We start from the raw sequence: 17,328 nt of genomic DNA, 5'->3' as shown, positions 1-17,328 counted from the left end.
AGAAAATGCATTGTATATCTCGTACTAGAGTTGACTAATATATGGAGGGAGAGTAAAATATAGAATGAATTACAGGTTGATCTTTTTATAGTAGGTAAAGTTCTTCACTGCCTATTTTGGCACAAGCAAGATACGGAGAAAGGTTGTAGCACATAAAAACCCAAAGATAATGAAAGTGTATAAATGAAACAATTGTTCTAAGCTATTCTGTGTTATCTATGAGAAGGTATCACATGTACAAGATAATACATAATATAGAAGATTATAGTTTCTTTTTAGGAACTGCTTGTAAGACTTTATTTGTAATATTCTATCTAATTTCAGGCCATTAATTAACTAACAGATTGCCAAATACAATTTCAGTAAGTTCATTTCTTTATTTGGCATATAATTATTGTATGCCTGCTGTGCACCAGAGTCTCTTATTGGTGTTTGGAATACAGCAAAAACAAAACAAAGTTACTGAATTCATGGAGTATACAAAAATGAAGAAACATTCCTGCCCTTATAGAGTTTACATTTCAGAGGAGAGAGATAGACAATAAACAGATAAAAAAGTAAAATGAGTGATGAGTGCTTTGGAGAAAAATAAGGAAGAATAGGAGATTTAAAAATATGGCAGAAAACAAAGTAATCAGATACGACCTTGCTGAGAAGTTTCCACTGGAGAAAAGACTTGCCGCAGGTAATGGGGTGAGGTAGCCAGTTGGGTGGATATCTGAAAGAGTCGTCCAAGCAGAATAGGCAACAGCAGGTACAAAGGCCCTGAAGTGGAAACATACGTATGCATTCATTGTGGAATAAGGAGGTCGGTGCAGACAAAGAGGAGTCTGATCATGCTAGAGAAACACAAGATAAGAAGATAGTGGAAGGAGGGGAATTTGAGGTGGAAAGATAAGGACATGTTGAGTTTGAGATTCACAGAAGACATTTAAGTGGAGGTGATGAATAGGCAGTATAAATTTGAGGGCTTATACTACCTATAGAAGATATTTAAAGGCCTAAGATAAGATGAGATCACCTAAAGAGAGTAGATCAAGAAGAGAATGGGAAGGCCTGGGTCCTGGGGTAAGGGACTGAGCAAAGGAGACTGAGAAGGAGTAACTTGTGTGTCATGACACATCTGATAAAGGACTCCTACCCATCACTTAAGAAAACTCTTTAGAGGAATTTTCTCTCTTGTTTTGAGAACTGCAAATATCTTTTAAAGTTCATCATATATCCACAGAATGAACACTTCCACTTCTAATTATATTCAGAAGAAATGAGAACATTTTTTTTCTCCAAAAGACATAAGAATATTCATAGCAGTATTATTTATAACAGCCTTAAGCCAGAAACTTACCAGATGCCGTCACCAGTAACAGTGGTGTTGGAGGTCAGTAGAGTGACCTTTTGGGTGAGGATGGATAATGTCTGGGAGGGGGTAAGTGGAATGCAGGTGACTTCATGATCTATACATTTTTCTACATCTAGTACGTCAAATAGGGATTTGCATTAAAGAAAATAATTTGATGAATGAAAGGTTTTTGCTCTAAGAATACGTGGTACTTCTTGTCGGTACATGTCCTAGAATTGACCTTTCCAAAGTTCATTTTTTCAACATATAGTTAGTCCCTGCCTACATGCTAGATACTACACTAGGCACAGGGAATACAGAGATAAAAGATTTAGTTTCTGTCTCTTCATGCACTTCACGGTGTAGTTTATTTGCTTTGCGCAAGAGAATATTATTGTCACCATTTCCATATAAACTTGGACCAGAATTCATTGGTGGAATGCTCTGTGGTCCAATTTTTTGTTTGTTCGTTCATTCTTTTTTATTGTTTCCTTGATCAGGAAGTTCCTGTATTTAGATAAAACTTTACATGTAAGAATTGCCTACTAGTCTCTAGAGGTTAGTGATGTCAAATTTACTTATTTCCAAAGTAAGATAATAAAATTTGACCCTATCTAAGTAAGATCTGTGTAAGGTGTACATTTTTATTGAGACTACATTTTTTCTGAGCTTTCTTAATGAGTGAGTGATTTATGAAAATGCATGCTTTTTCTTCCTTTAAGACTTACGTGAGACATTATCAATTCCCCATATTTCTTTGGAAGGACACAAAAGGGACATCATTATCTACTCCCCTCTCTTTAAATGTGAGAAGCATGTGTCCAATTAAATCTAGTGCTTCCTCCTCATTGTTCTGTATGAATAATTAACCTTTCTAAGTGCTGACATCAGGAAGGTTTTGAATCCCCCTTTCTTCCATGGGAAAAATAAAATGAGCAGAACTGATGCTTCTTTAAAAGTTTTCTTTTTAATCATTTTGAAAGACGATTAATAATAATATGAGTGTTAAAATCTAACACGTTGATTTTGAAAAGTATGATTTTATTTATTCCTTGGTGATAATGATTTTATTATTAATGTGGGCTTCTCTAAAGCAATAATGTTCTCTAATGCAATCATTTAGAACAATATGGTCACCAATCTACTTTCATTAGTCACATGGGAACATTATAAATCAATTTATATGATCTTTGCAATTGAAACTTGCTGGATGCCAGCTGTGTCAATTTCTGTTAATTATCATCCTTTTAAACCTCATTCTTTCTGTAAGTAAGATATGCACTTTTGGACTTTTTTTTTATAGTTTAAATTGTTCTGCTCATCCTCCTACAGGTCTCCTACAAGGTTTTTGCCCCTCTAAGTTGATTTATAATGTAACCTTGAAACAAGGAGAAGCATTAGTTGCCTGCTGTTTTAATAAATGGCTTGTCAGCTATTTTACAACTACGGTTATTTCTTTGACTAGAGAAATTTCTAGATAGCAGGTCTTTGAATTCTTGATTATTTTAAAGATTTGGCTGGACATTCTTGATCATATATATCTATCCTCTGTGCAAATAAATACTTGACTGTTAGAAAATGGCTTTTATCTGTTTTGAATTTGATTTTATATATTTTGATTTTGTCATACACTTATGAGTCAATCTGGAGGGTTGAGAATGTAATGAAACTATCTGACATTTAACCTGTTAAAATACTATTTATCCTCCCTGATTTATTTACTTCTTTTGCAATAAAGGGTTAAACTATCTTAAGAAATCAATAAATATGTAGAATGCAAACTCCGTAAAACTCTTAATTAAGTTTCCCTAGTCAAATTTGATCAGGTTCACTTTTCACAGTGATTTTTGTTTTTGTCCCATCACACACAATGAGTCTCATCTTCCACTGAACATATATCACATATTCTGTCCTTTCTCCTCCTGCTGCATTTCTAGCTTCTATTTCCCTTCTTGGAATCACAACCTACCCACTCTTCTAAGCTGGAAACCTCAAGACCATTCTAGTTTCTTCCTCCTCCCATGCATTACCTTGGCCTAGTAATTTCACCTATGTATTACCTTACTCATCCTTTTTATCCCTAAAGTAGCTCCCTTTTACCAGACTTTCAATATCTCCTCCAAACAGACCTGCCTTATCCAGTCTTTTCTTCTCCCCTGCTTCACATATGTTCACATCCACAGGTGACACGACAGTGTTAGATATCAGCTGATCTGAATGTATTGTTCTGAGTAAACTCCATTTTTTTTTATAATTTTTTTTTGTTTTTTGAGAGAGACAAAGAGAGGGCAAGTGAGGGGAAGAGAGAGAGAGAGAGAGAGAGAGAGAGAGAATCACAAGGGGCAGAGAGAGAGAGAGAAAGAAGCAGGGCTCGTGTTCACCTTGAAGTAGGGCTTGAGCTTACCCAAAGCAGGGCTTGTGCTCACCTGATGTGGAACTCGAACTCATGACCTGTGAGATCATCAAGCAAAACACAAAGATCCTTCTAGCATAAGGGTGCTGTGCACTCCTCCAGTCTGTTCTGCAGTTCGCTCCCAGAGTTTATTCTCTGCCTATGTCATGCTGCTTCATGCCTCCCACTCTTTCCTCTGACTGCAAATCCACAAAGTGCCCTTTGTAATCTCTTTGAGCTGCTATAATAAAATGCCACAGACTAGGTACCTTAAACAATAGGCATTTATTTTCTCCCACTTTTGGAGGCCTGCAAGATCAAGGTGTCAGCAGGTTTGTGTTTTTCTGAGGTCTCTCTTGGCTTGCAGGTCGCTGTCTTCTTGCTGTATCTCCTTGGTGGGCAACACATCCCTGGTGTCTCTTTTGTGTGTCCAAATTTCTTCTTATAAAGACGCTAGTCGGATTGAATTAGAGCCCATCCTAACCACCTCATTTTAACTTAACCATATTGTACACGCTTTATCTCCTATTCTGAGGTACTAGAGGTTCAGGCTTCAACCTATGGATTTTGGCAGACACGTTCAGGTCCATTTTACATGCCATTTAACGCTCATACAACATGCCATTTTATTTTTTTATTTTTTTTTCAACGTTTTTTATTGATTTTTGGAACAGAGAGAGACAGAGCATGAACGGGGGAGGGGCAGAGAGAGAGGGAGACACAGAATCGGAAACAGGCTCCAGGCTCCGAGCCATCAGCCCGGAGCCCGACGCGGGGCTCGAACTCACGGACCGCGAGATCGTGACCTGGCTGAAGTCGGACGCTTAACCGACTGCGCCACCCAGGCGCCCCACAACATGCCATTTTATGCCCACACTGCGCTTTTCATTTTCAAAGCACTTTGCAAATGTGAATGTATCTTTTTTATTAAACCAGACACCTAAAATTTCCTCAAAAGCCAACACATGGCTTTAGTAATAGTGTTCCTAAGTCATTAGCGATAGTAATAATAGCAATAATAGTAATTAAACAGTAATTTATCTTTCTTACCTTTTACTATATTATCTTGAAATGAGTCATTTATGTCAACATTATTAAATTAGAACAGTCTTTCAGAACTAAAAAGGGTCTTAGAATTATATTTTAGAACTTTTTGAATTTGCATCTTGCTATCTTGTCATTCACATGTCACTAGTTGTGGTACTCAGTATATATTTCATGGGTCTCAGACCCTGCTTGTAAGAGATACTCCCAGTGGCCTCAAGTATTATATCTGGTCTAGGGGTCCTCCTAACACCACAAAGCACCTACCGATGGACCTGAATTACATCTGTAATTCCGAAGGGTCATCTTGAAGGTCTCCACTAATGCAGATTAGGACAGGGGAACATTCACTGAGCCCCACCCACACCTGTTATCTCAGAAACTAAAAATTAAGAACTTGGTAAGAATTCATAAAATTATGAATATTCTTTTTATGTTATTTTCACTTTACCCAGAAATATCTGGCAACAAAGGAGCGCTAACACTTGTAAGGAAAACTTTTTCTGGGAAAACCCAGACCGAGCAGGATGCCATCAATTCTTCTCGCTGACGAAATTCTAGAAGGCTCTTGTGGCTCTGCCTGGGGAGCCACTGGGAAGCTGTGTTACTGGGACAATGGTCTCTGAATTGCCTTGTTCATTTAATAACAGAAAAATGTCTGTGGAGGCTGGCTGGCATAAGGGAGAGAAGGCGAACTGGGCTTTGCAAATATCAGACCTACCCACTTTATTTATTTATTTATTTATTTTAAGTTTATTTATTTTGAGAGAGTACACACGTGAGCGGGGGAGGGACAGAGAGAGGGAGAGAGAATCCCAAGCAGGCTCCACACTAACAGTGCCTGCCATGGGGCTCGTGACCTGTGAAATCATGACCTGAGGTGAGATCAGGAGTCTGTTGCTTAACCAACTGAGTCATCCAGGCATCCCCAGACCTACCCACTTTAAAGCTGCCCTTGGAAAACCTTCAAATGCATAAGTCACAAGGGGTTTAGTTTTAGTAGACAAATGAAACTGCAAGATGCTGACCATAAATATTTTCACCTTTAACACACTTTTCAAAAAAATGTATAATGTTCATTAAGGAAACATAAAAGTGATAATTTACATCAACCACCTACAATGTGCTATAAGATTTTAAGAACCTTAAGGGGCAGGACCATGGTCTTGGCACAGTACACCCACTAGAGGTCATATTAATAATACACAGAATAATATCTAGCATTCATTTCTTAGGCACTTTAGCTCTGGGCATTTTTGTCTGTTGTCTCATTTAACTTTCACAATATCTCTGATAGGTTGTATTCCTATTTTACAGATGACTAAAAGTTCAGAGAAGTTATGTGATTTGCCCAAAGTCACACAGTTTCTATGTGATGAAACTGAGTTTCCACTCACTTTGTCTGCTTTTGGTGTCTGTGTTCTTAACCCTGGCTATCTAACTACCTGAGTGTTCGATGTGCTTAGTTATTACTTGCAATGCACATGACTGTAAAATAGCTAATAAGACAACATGAGTTTGCATAAGTGATTACTAAACTAAGTTTTATTGAGATATAATTCATATGCCATAAAATTCATCCTTTCAAAGTATATAGTCAAGTGTTTTTTAGTACATTCACAGAGTTCTACAAACATCAGTACCAATTTTAAAACCTTTTTATCACCCTCCAAAAGGAGCCATTAGTAGTCATCGCCTGTTCTCTCCATGTCCTAGCCCCTAGCGACTGCTAATGTACTTTCAGTTTCTATGGGTTTGTCTGTTCTGTGCATTTCAAGTAAATGGAATCATATAACATAGGGATTTCTGTGTCTGGCGTCTTTAACTTACCATGTCTTCAAGGCTCATCCATGTTGTAACATATATTAGTACTTTGTTCCTTTTTGTGGATGACATACACCAAATTTTGTTTATCCATTTATCAGTTGGAGGGCATTTGGCTTTTTCCATTTTTTTTTTTTTTTTTTTGGCTATTGTGAATCATGCTGTTATGAGCATTGGTATACAAATTTTTGTGTGAACAGATTTTTACACCTCTCTAGGAGTGAAATTGTTGGGTCATATAATAATCATGCTTGACTTTTGTTTTTTTAAAGTTTACTTATTTTTTGAGAGAGAGAGAGAGAGAGAGAATGTGAGCGAGGGAGGGGCAGAGAGAGAGGGAGACATACATAGAATCCGAAGCAGGCTCCAGGCTCTGAGCTGTCAGCAGAAAGCCCAACAATGGGGCTCGGCCTCATGAACCATGAGATCATGACCTGAGCCAGTGGGATGCTCAACCCGCAGAACCACCCAGATGCCCCCATGCTTGACATTTTGAGGAATTGCTAAGGTGTTTTCCAAAGAGTCTGCACCATTTTACATTTCCACCCAACAGTGAATGAAGATTTAGATTTCTCCGCAAACAATACTTGTTTGTTCTTTATAGCCATTCTAGTGAGTGTGAAGTGGTATGATGGTGGTTTTGATTTGCATTTTCCTAGCGACTGAGGTTAAGTATCTTTATGTGTGCTTATTGGCCATTTATACAACTTCTTTGAAGAAATGTCTATTCAAGCCCTATGCTCATTTTTTAATTAGGTTATTTGTCTTGATTGTTGTGTGTCAGTGATGTTAAGCTTAGTGCGTCTTTCACTTTTCCATTTTTACTACTGCTTGGAAATCCTTTTGGTTATGTCAAGTCAAGCATTTATTCAAACATCTATTAATCATTTATTGTGTCCTATGCCTGTATTGGAAATATAAAGTCCAATAAGACATGTCATATCTCCTATGGATTATTGCAACGGCTGCCTGTTTTCCTACTCCCCAGTCAGTCTTTTACCCTGCATCCCAAATGGTTTTTCTAAAAAGTAAATTTGATCATGTCACTTACTTGCTCATTTCCTTCAATGCTTTCTTTATTGACCATAAGACAAAATTCTAACTTTTAAGGATGGTTTTATAAAGGATTCAAAATTTGTTCTTCACCAGTTTCTACAAGATTATCTTTCTTGTGTGCATCCTATACCCCCAAATAGGATAACTTTAAGGGTCTCCTATTTAAATACTCCATCTAGACACACTGAGTTTAGTAAGCAAGGAGAGTAAGTGGGTCCTCAGTCAGAAATCGAAACCAGGTTTCAGGAGAAACAGAATCACTGGAGCTTTTCTCTTAAGTCTGGATCCCAACCAAACAGGTGGATTTCTCTTAAGCCTGTGACCTGAGAAAGTTAAAGCAAGCTGTATTGTGTTCTATTCTTTTTTTTTTTTTTTAACGTTTTATTTATTTTTGAGACAGAGAGACAGAGCATGAATGGGGGAGGGTCAGAGAGAGAGGGAGACACAGAATCCGAAACAGGCTCCAGGCTCTGAGCTGTCAGCACACAGCCCAACGCAGGGCTCGAACTCACGGACCGCGAGATCATGACCTGAGCCGAAGTCGGACGCTTAACCGACTGAGCCACCCAGGCGCCCCTCTATTCTTTTCTCTAATGAAATTTTTAAATGTCCAGCCTCATTTCATTTTCACCACTAAGTAATAAAAGAAAGAGCTATGTGTTCATGCTTGGGTCACTGTTAAAGCAGACCATGGCCCTTTAAGGACAGTGGTGGTAGTTGCAGTAATTAATGGGGTTCCTCTGAGAGAGGTGACCGGCCCAGAAAGACACAAACCATTGGTCAAGAGAAACGTTCTCTCACGGGGAGACTCTACCTCCATCAACCCTTAGAGAAACTGAGTTTTAGTTTTAATAAAGGCAGCTTTGGTTTCCTTAGATCTCCTAGCAAATAGGAGCAAGGAACTCACTACCTACCTCCCTGTTATGACTTTTTTCTAGTATATAAATCTAGTATAAAATTTGATCTAGTATATAAAATAGTATATAAAATAGATCTAGTATATAAAATAGATCTAGTATATAAATTTGAAAGTATATTAAATAATTCCTTTTGAACTTAGGCATAAACTAATTATATGGTAAAATCCATGTATATATGTGTGTATGTATATATAAACACATGTACACACACAACACTCCTGCACAGATGGAAAGTGGAGGCTATAAAATTCAAATAACAAATCAGAGGTGTTTAGATATGTTGCACCATAATGAACAAAAACAAAATTCAAGTGGCTTAAAACAATCATTTTTCCAGCTTAATTGACATATAATTGACAAATAAAACTTAAGATAAAGTGTATATTGTGATTTTATATACATATAGGTTGTTAAAGGAATCCTGCCATCATTAGTTAATATAGCCATCACTTCACATATAATGTTCTTATCATATATATATATATATATATATATATATAGTGATAACTCTTAAGTTCTACTCTCTTAGCAAATTTCAATTATATAGTAGTGTCATCAGCTATAGTCACCATGTAAATAACCATCTTATTTAGTTCATCATTTTGTAGGTCAGGAAGTTGGGAAGGGACCACCCACACAGTGTGCCTGCAGTTCATTTGGCATCATTTGGGGGGACAGGCTGGCTGACCCTGCAAGATGGCTTCTTCCCTATGTCTGGCATCTCACTCCTCCTTGGCCTTTTTTTCTCCATTTTTTATCCTATAGGCCTGTGCATGTGGCTTGGATTTTGCCCAGGATGGTGGTCTTAGGGTAGCTATACCTCTTAAATGGCTGTTAGTTTATAAGAGAGCAGGGCCATAGCTACCAGGCCTTTTAAAAGCTAGGCCTGGAACTGGCATAGCTGTTACGGCATCATTTACACCTTACTGTGCATTCACTGACCAGCAGAAACACAAAGGGAAGGGAAATAGACTCCCCAACTTTCCATGGGAGGAAGAGAAAAGTAAACACAAAGATTTCCACCTCTTCTCCCACTCATGAAAATATCAGTGCCATTCTGAGTCTTCCGTAGTTTGCAGATGTATTGGTTGTCTCAGATAAAGGTGAAGTGGCATTACACATACTGTGTATAACTTTTAACAACTTTTTTATATTTAATGTCGCGATAATCAAAATTCTTTAAAGTTTTATTCCTTCTTTGATTTGTACATGTGTATTTTATGACCACATTTTGAGTTGCAGGAAGTGTGAACTATGCTTTTATGACACATACCCGAGATCTTAGGAGCATTAAAAATAGTTTATTAATACCCAGGGTATCATTCTAGCTTACCTAATACCTTTGATTTACTAAAGTCACAAAAGTTATGTTGGCTTCTTTTATGGATATAACTTTAGCCACATGGTAAAGCATAGCTTTGTACAGGTGTTTTCAGATGTTTGGTCCACTGACATCTAAGAAATTCAACCCTGGGGTCACAGAGAGAAGAAGCGAAAGACAATAAAAACCACATGTTAACCATTAATGTTCATTTACCAAATCCTACTTAAACTCTTGTACTCTCTAAGCTAATTTCATCCAATTGCCTTTTAATTATAGTCTCTTGCTCAGAGTTGCAAATATAATGGCTTTTTAATATATCTTGCACTGTTCTGTGTCCAGTGTAGGATGTAATCATGCAATTTATTCATAGCTAGTGCATTAGGTAATTAAAACATAAGCACACGTGGATTTCTGCACATGCATATTCCACAGAAAGGAATCTGACAAATCTGCTTTTGTATAAAATTCTTTTTTAGATAGAATAGAAATTCTGTGTCCAATATATGCTGTAGCCATGATGAAATAAATCAAATATGACTGTTTGAGAGATCTGTGTACCTACCAGGAATAAAAGAAACTAATTTAAAATAGGAATGTAAGTGTCTTAACACATTTTTAATTAATCATAGTATTGGTAGATAGAATTCTCAATGTAGGTTAGTGCTTCATTATCTAAGATGTTAGGAGATGAACAGACCCTCAGTCTCCTGTCTTTTAGACAAAGACAGGAAAATAAGATGAGATTTAAGATAATTACCACTATTACTAAAAATGATAAAATATAGCCATTTTTAAAACTCTTTTTTAACAGTGGTGATTACCTTTTGGGAGTAAGAGTTGATATATGCATGGCTAATAAATACTATGTTTCTTTCAATGAGAAATACTAATCTAGTGAAGTTGTTCACCTTTATTTCATAGTAACCAGGAGTTTTTATGTAAAGACAAGTGATTACCTGTTTTTGAATTATGTATGATTTTGAGAACTGTATAATAACTTTTTAAAAAAGCATATCAAGCTGTATTTTTACACATTTACTCATTCCATAATTTATTAAGTGCCAACTATGACCTATGTGTTAGAGATACCAAGAAAAGTGCCTTAGGATTTTGATTTTTTGTGGAAAGCCATTTCTCTGGTGTTACCTTCTGACTATTAATGTTTGGCCACATACACATGTGCGTGCACACACACACACACACACACACACACACACACAAAGGATATGAGCCATGAATCCAAATACCATGTTAGTGCCTGGAGACATCTGAAAATCTAGATGGATTGATTTCCTTTTTCAGTTTTCTCTGGATATGTGTTCACACATCTTATGTTCATTCTTCTTAGAATACTAATATAGAAAAGTATCTGTACATATCTTTTCCAAAACATTAACATTATTAAGATTTTAGATAACATATCCTCATTAGCTAATTTCCTTTTCTGTTCCTTTTTCATCCACTTGCCTTCTTCCTCTTACATTCTTAGCAGTTTTAGGGATCTTCTTTGGAAAATACAATTAACAGCTAGGAGGCTAGTCAAGGAGCATCCTATTCCCAAGTCAGAAGTTAAGCCTTGAAATCCAGATACATAAACCCATTCTCAAATTGGTATTTCTTGTACATTTAAGCTTTATGTTGTAAATACTGAGCTTTGGATGCTTTACCTCCAGAAAGAGTAATCTACAGAAGGAGACCAGCCTCTACAAAGGGAAAGTCAATCTTGATCCCTCTTGATGCTTTGAGTCCCAGGTCTTAAGAGCTTGCTCCCTAAACCCTGCCATTGACTTTTTTTTTTTTTTTTAATCTAGTCTTGACTGCTCTCTATTTAATCCTGCCTTTTACTTACCCTTTGGAGATACTACATCCTAATTCAACTCTGAGGTAGAAATCCATAGAGGAACCAATCAAACACATTAATGTTAAAGCAAAAACAAGACAAAATGCTCCATCATCTTCGTCAAATCAAGTACTAAATTCCATCCTAAATTCTATACTCAGGTGTTTGATTTAGAGGAAATTCCAAATTTATAAATGGATTATGTATCCAGTGTTCCTTTTGACTTAGAAACTCAGGACCCACATTCCTATAGAAATGATGGTATAAATGCCATACCAGATACATTATAAGTAAAAAGTTAAAGTTTCCACAATATTACGTAGTAACTATTTGCTCCTTCTGAGGCCAAAATATAAGTCCTTCATTTTTTCTTTAATTGTTTTGGTATCATGTGATTTTACATTCTGGCATTTTTCAAATCAAAATTAATCTTAAAGTTGATCTACTTTCCTTTTCTTTTTTTCCCCTGAAAAGCTGTTAAATTTATGGTACATATTACCTACCATTACCAACAATGGGGTCTTAAATCTTTACCTCAAATGTAATATCCTAACTATATCTGAGTATTTATAATTATTAATGTAGGGAAGGGAGATACATTCCAAGTTTGATAGCTGCATTTTGTTCTGCCCATCATATTATTCCAGTTAGGGATTCAGTTAATCCTTATATTGAAACTATAGTTTTATTTTCACCAGCTGCCTCTGGACAACACAGTGTCTCCCTTTATCCAGAATATTTAACCAGTTTCTCTGAATTTTCTTCCATAGCATATGAATTACCCCAGATTCTGTCCCATCTATTAAAAACAACAAACCTCCTCCTACTCTGTGGCTTTCCTCTGGCTGTGGCCCTATTTCCTTTCTTTTACAGTCAGAGTTCCTTTAATTATATCTGCACACGTTCTGCTGAATAGAGGTATCATGATTTATGCAACCTGTTCCCTTTTAATGGACATCTAAGATAGAAATTATAATCAATATGCTTTGCTCAACATCCTTGAACAAATATCTTTGCACATTAGTGCAGATATTTCTGTAGAATACAATTCCAGAATCTGAGGGAATGCACATTACGGTTTGCACTGCGTGCTGCCAAAAATTTGTTCAAAATCCTAACCCCAGTGTCCCAGAATATGGCCTTTTTTAGAGATGGGGTCCTCATGGAGGTAGTCAAGTTAAAATGAGCATATTAGGATGGGTTCTAGTCCAATGAGTGGTTATCTTTGTAAGAGGAAATCTGGACATGGACATGCAGAGGGAAGAGATATGGATGTAAAGGAAAACAACCACATAAACATGAAGACAGCCATCTATAAAAGCCAAGAAGCGAAGCCAGGTACAGATCCTTCCTTCATATACTGAGAAGGAACTAATCCTTTCAACACCTTGATTTTGGATTTCTAGCCTCCAGAACTGTGATTTCTGCTATTTAAGTCACTCATTTGGTAGTACTGTTATAGCAGCCCTAGAAAACTTATAAAGCACACTTGCAAAAAAAACCTCCAAAATAGCTGTGACAATTTATATCTTAACCAACCATATAGAAGGGTAGCTTTCTCCTCACCCCTCACCAATACTTAAATATTAACCTTTGCAATGTTTAGTTAATTTCTAAGACAAATAAATGGTATTGCTTTTCTTTTTTTAATTTTCTGATGTTTATTTATTTTTGAGACAGAGACAGAGCATGAGCAGGGGAGGGGCAGAAAAGGAGAGAGACATAGAATCTCAAGCAGGCTCCAGGCTCTGAGCTGTCAGCACAGAGCCTGACATGGGGCTCAAACTCACGAGCCTTGAGATTGTGACCTGAGCCGAAGTCAAACGCTTAACCAGCTGAGCCACTCAGGTGCCCCTGGTATCTCTTTTCAAGGCACACTTCTCTGATTTTTTTTAATCCAGATTTAGCATCTCTGGAGTTTTATTTCCTTTTAAAATACCTAAAATGGACTCAAATGAATTGATACTACCAAATAACTATTCAAATCTAACTACATGATTTCAGTATAGTTTCATACAATGATAAAAAAGGATTAAAAAATATTTATCTTTTAAAAATGTTTAACTACTCATTTACTTATTGACAATCTACAGCAAAATTTTCATATTCTATGATTATCACACGTAGCATGAAGTTTATTCCTAAAAGGCAAAAGCTAAACAATTGGCAACTACACACTTTAAAAAGTAATTTCGTACTTATAGCATGTGAAAATCTAGTAATCCAATTCATAATGTATTAAGGATTATGCTTTTGAAGTAAATTAATTACTGGCCTTCCCATTAGAAATACACTGTTGGAAATTGAGCATTTAGGAAATGCTCTAAAATGTTCTAAAATGATATCATAAGTTTTAGGAGCATTGTAGTAACATTAAAAAAATATATACCATGTAGGGTTGTAATTGCTTGAAAAAGTTCTTTTTGGGAGATAGTAATAAGGTACATATGTCCCCAAATCACTATTTTGTTAATATGCTCATCTTGTTTAAGGATTATTTTCTATCTTCTCTTTCACGGATTTTTGTTGGTCTTTGCATGAGTTAACATGTGAACTTTCAGGTTATTTGACTGGACAAACCTCTTGTGACAGCTTTCAAAGGGACACACAAAACGTTTCTCCCCAGTATGGATACGTACGTGGGTACGCAAATTGTAGTCCAGGGAAAAACGTTTTCCGCACCCTTCAAAAGTACACCGAAATGGCCTCTCTCCAGTATGAACCAGAAAATGTCTTTTTAGTTTTGCACTCTCATTGAATGCTTTCCCACATTCTGCACATACATGATCTCGGGGAGCATGAACGAGGAGATGCCTTCTCAGGGAAGCTCTATTCTTTAACTTTTTTGTGCATCCACTGTGAGGACAAACAATTCTTTCTGGAGCATCATATTCCTTATTTTTTGTGGGCTTCTTTCTAGCAAATTCTGCAAACTGTTTAGGATCTGATACATCAGTGCTGGGTATTCCTCCAGGAGAAAGCTTCTTGCCTGTCTCATACTCTGAATACTCAAGCTGTGAATTCTCTCCAGTCTGCTGAGAAAGTTCTTGTTTTGCCCCTTTTTGCACACATTTCAAGGATTTTCCCAGAAGTGAGCTTGCAGTAAGAACCTGTTGAGAAAGCTCTTGTTCTGATTCTTCTTCCTGGTAGTTAAGGGACTTCAGTGAGTCTTCTTCCAGGATGGGTTCAGAAAACTCACCTCTTATTATGCATTCTATGTAACAATCAGAGAAGGAATCTTCTCCAACAACTAGGTGGCTACTTTCAAAGAATACACCTTCATCTTCTAAGGCCCATGGCATGTCAAAAGGTTCTTGTTGGGCTGGCCGTGGCTTGGATGGCTTTGGTTTATCCTCACTGAAGGCTCTTCTACCCAAGCCTTTCCAGCCACAAGTCTTTACCTTTTTCTTCAGTTGCTGGTCCATATTGTCGTGTTGCTTCTTCCTTGAAGGTTTGTACCAGGATATATCAACCACTTCCAGGTGATAGTGATCTGAGTAAACTGCCTTCAGCAAACACCTGCTTTGAGATAGTAACCTTTAGATAAACTATATTCCAACTTTAGAACCCACTGTCAGAGCTTAAAAAATGTTCTCAAACTCACTTTTTAATAGCGAAATGGCTGCATTTGCTTCTTCTCTGACAAACCCAAGAAAGTAAGAGAATGAGCTGTGACACAGGATGTGGGTTATAACTAGATCTTATGTGGGGGTCCCCACAAATTATCTGCCCTCTCCAACTGACCACCTGATGTTTACTGGGTACTCACTATGTGCTAGCCCTACTCTAGGCTGCTCATAGGTTGAGATCTATCAGTAAGTAGACATACAAAAAATCTGTGCCTCACGAGTATACAGTCTCGTGAATATACAAAATAAGTTATTTTATGTCACACATTAAAAGGTAAAGTGCTACAGAAATAAGCAAGGGAGCTAGTAAAAAGTAGGAGTTCTCAATTTTAAATAGGGAGCTCAGGCAGGCTTGCCTGAGGTAGAAGCAGTTGACTAAAAACTTGAAGCAACTGAGGGAGTAAGATGTGCCTATTTTCTTATATAACACTGTTGGGAAATTCAAATTAAATAATGCATATAAAGTGCTTAGCACAGATCATGGCACAGAGCAAATGCTGAATGTTTATGTGAGCTAGTGTTATTTACCTTTGTATTCATTAAATATATGGTGGATCCTGTGATGTTCCAGATACTATTCTAGACCAAGGGTGGCATTTTTCTTTTTTTTTAATTTAATAAAGAGCTAGATTTAAGCGTTGTGGGCCCTATGGTCTATGTCATAACTGTTCAACTCTGCATTTTGTCATACGGAAGCAGCCATGGATGATACATAAAGGACGAGCATGCATTCCAACAAAACAAGCAGAGGCTGGATTTGGCCCATGTGTAGTTTCTGTTTCTTCTTCACAAGATGGAGATTCAGAAGACACATGAAATCCATGCGTTGCCATCTTTTACGAGTATAAGCCAAAATAAAGGTAAGCGGAGTTTAGCCTTGAATAGTTTTCTGTCTTTTTCTTAAGAATCTAAAAGTGGGGTGCCTGGGTGGGTCAGTCAGTTCAGAAAAATCTCTTGATTTTGGCTCAGGTCATGATCTCATGGTTCATGAGTTCAGGGCCCACATGGGCTCCATGCTGACAGCCTGCTTGGGATTCTGTCTCTCTCTGCCCCTCCCCACCCTTCTCACTCTCTCTGTCTCTCTCAAAATAAATGAATTAATTAAAAAAATTTCAAAAATCTAAAAGCAATATTATAAAAGAGCATGAATATGATATATTCTAAGAGTCTTTTGCTTAATGTTACAATTGTGTGCCTTATGGAAGATCTCTTAATTTTATTGTCCTGATGTCCTGCTGTAGGACAAAAATTAAAATGCTTTTTATAAAGGAGTAAATGTGAAGGTAATGGACAGAAAACTAACAGCTTGAAAATATTTTTAAATAGCTACATTTAAAAATACCACCTCAAAAGAATCATGCTATTTACTTTTGTCAAATACACAGCATCAAAACAAAACATGTTTTACAATTGCTATGGGAAGATTTTTGAAATGCCTCCTTGAACATTTATATATATAAATATACAATGCATAATGTTTTATGTAAATTACAGACTTAAAATATAAATTATAGGGTCACTGGGTGGCTCAGTAGGTAAAGCATTCTACTTCAGCTTAAGTCATGATCTCAGGGCTAGTGAGTTCGAGCCCCGTATTGGGCCCTGTGCTGGCAGCTCAGAGCCTGGAGCCTGCTTTGGATTCCATCTTTCTCCCCTCTCTCAAAATAAATAAACATTTAAAAAATTAAATATAAATTATAAATAAATTATTTATGTACAATACATAAATGTTTTATATATATAAATTGCTAAGGGAAGAGATTTGAATTTCTTCTTAAACATTTGTATATATATATATATATATATATATACAAATGTTTAAGAAACTTAAAACATTATTTCCTTAGCAATTGAAAAGCACAGGTATTTAAAAATATTTTCAAGCTATATATATGTGTGTATATCTATCTGTCTATATATATATGTGTGTATATATAAATATACATATATATATATTTAT

At 36.6% G+C, this 17,328-nt stretch overlaps 1 protein-coding gene across 1 annotated transcript; it reads right to left on the bottom strand.

The window, feature by feature from the left end:
* Window positions 1–14,142: 14,142 nt before the first annotated feature.
* Window positions 14,143–15,241, bottom strand: ZFP42 (ZFP42 zinc finger protein). Its single transcript, XM_007099021.3, has one exon. The coding sequence runs from the start codon at window positions 15,162–15,164 to the stop codon at window positions 14,253–14,255; it is 912 nt and encodes a 303-aa protein (XP_007099083.2). The 5' UTR covers window positions 15,165–15,241; the 3' UTR covers window positions 14,143–14,252.
* Between the last annotated feature and the right edge of the window lie 2,087 nt (window positions 15,242–17,328).

This window comes from Panthera tigris, chromosome B1 (genome assembly GCF_018350195.1).
Source record: "Panthera tigris isolate Pti1 chromosome B1, P.tigris_Pti1_mat1.1, whole genome shotgun sequence".
Taxonomy (NCBI): Eukaryota; Metazoa; Chordata; class Mammalia; order Carnivora; family Felidae; genus Panthera; species Panthera tigris.
This window is presented reverse-complemented; position numbering and strand designations above follow the sequence as displayed.

Excerpts from the sequence above, each read along its gene's own strand:
- ZFP42 (XM_007099021.3), bottom strand. The coding sequence starts at position 15,164 with ATGGACCAGCAACTGAAGAAAAAGGTAAAGACTTGTGGCTGGAAAGGC.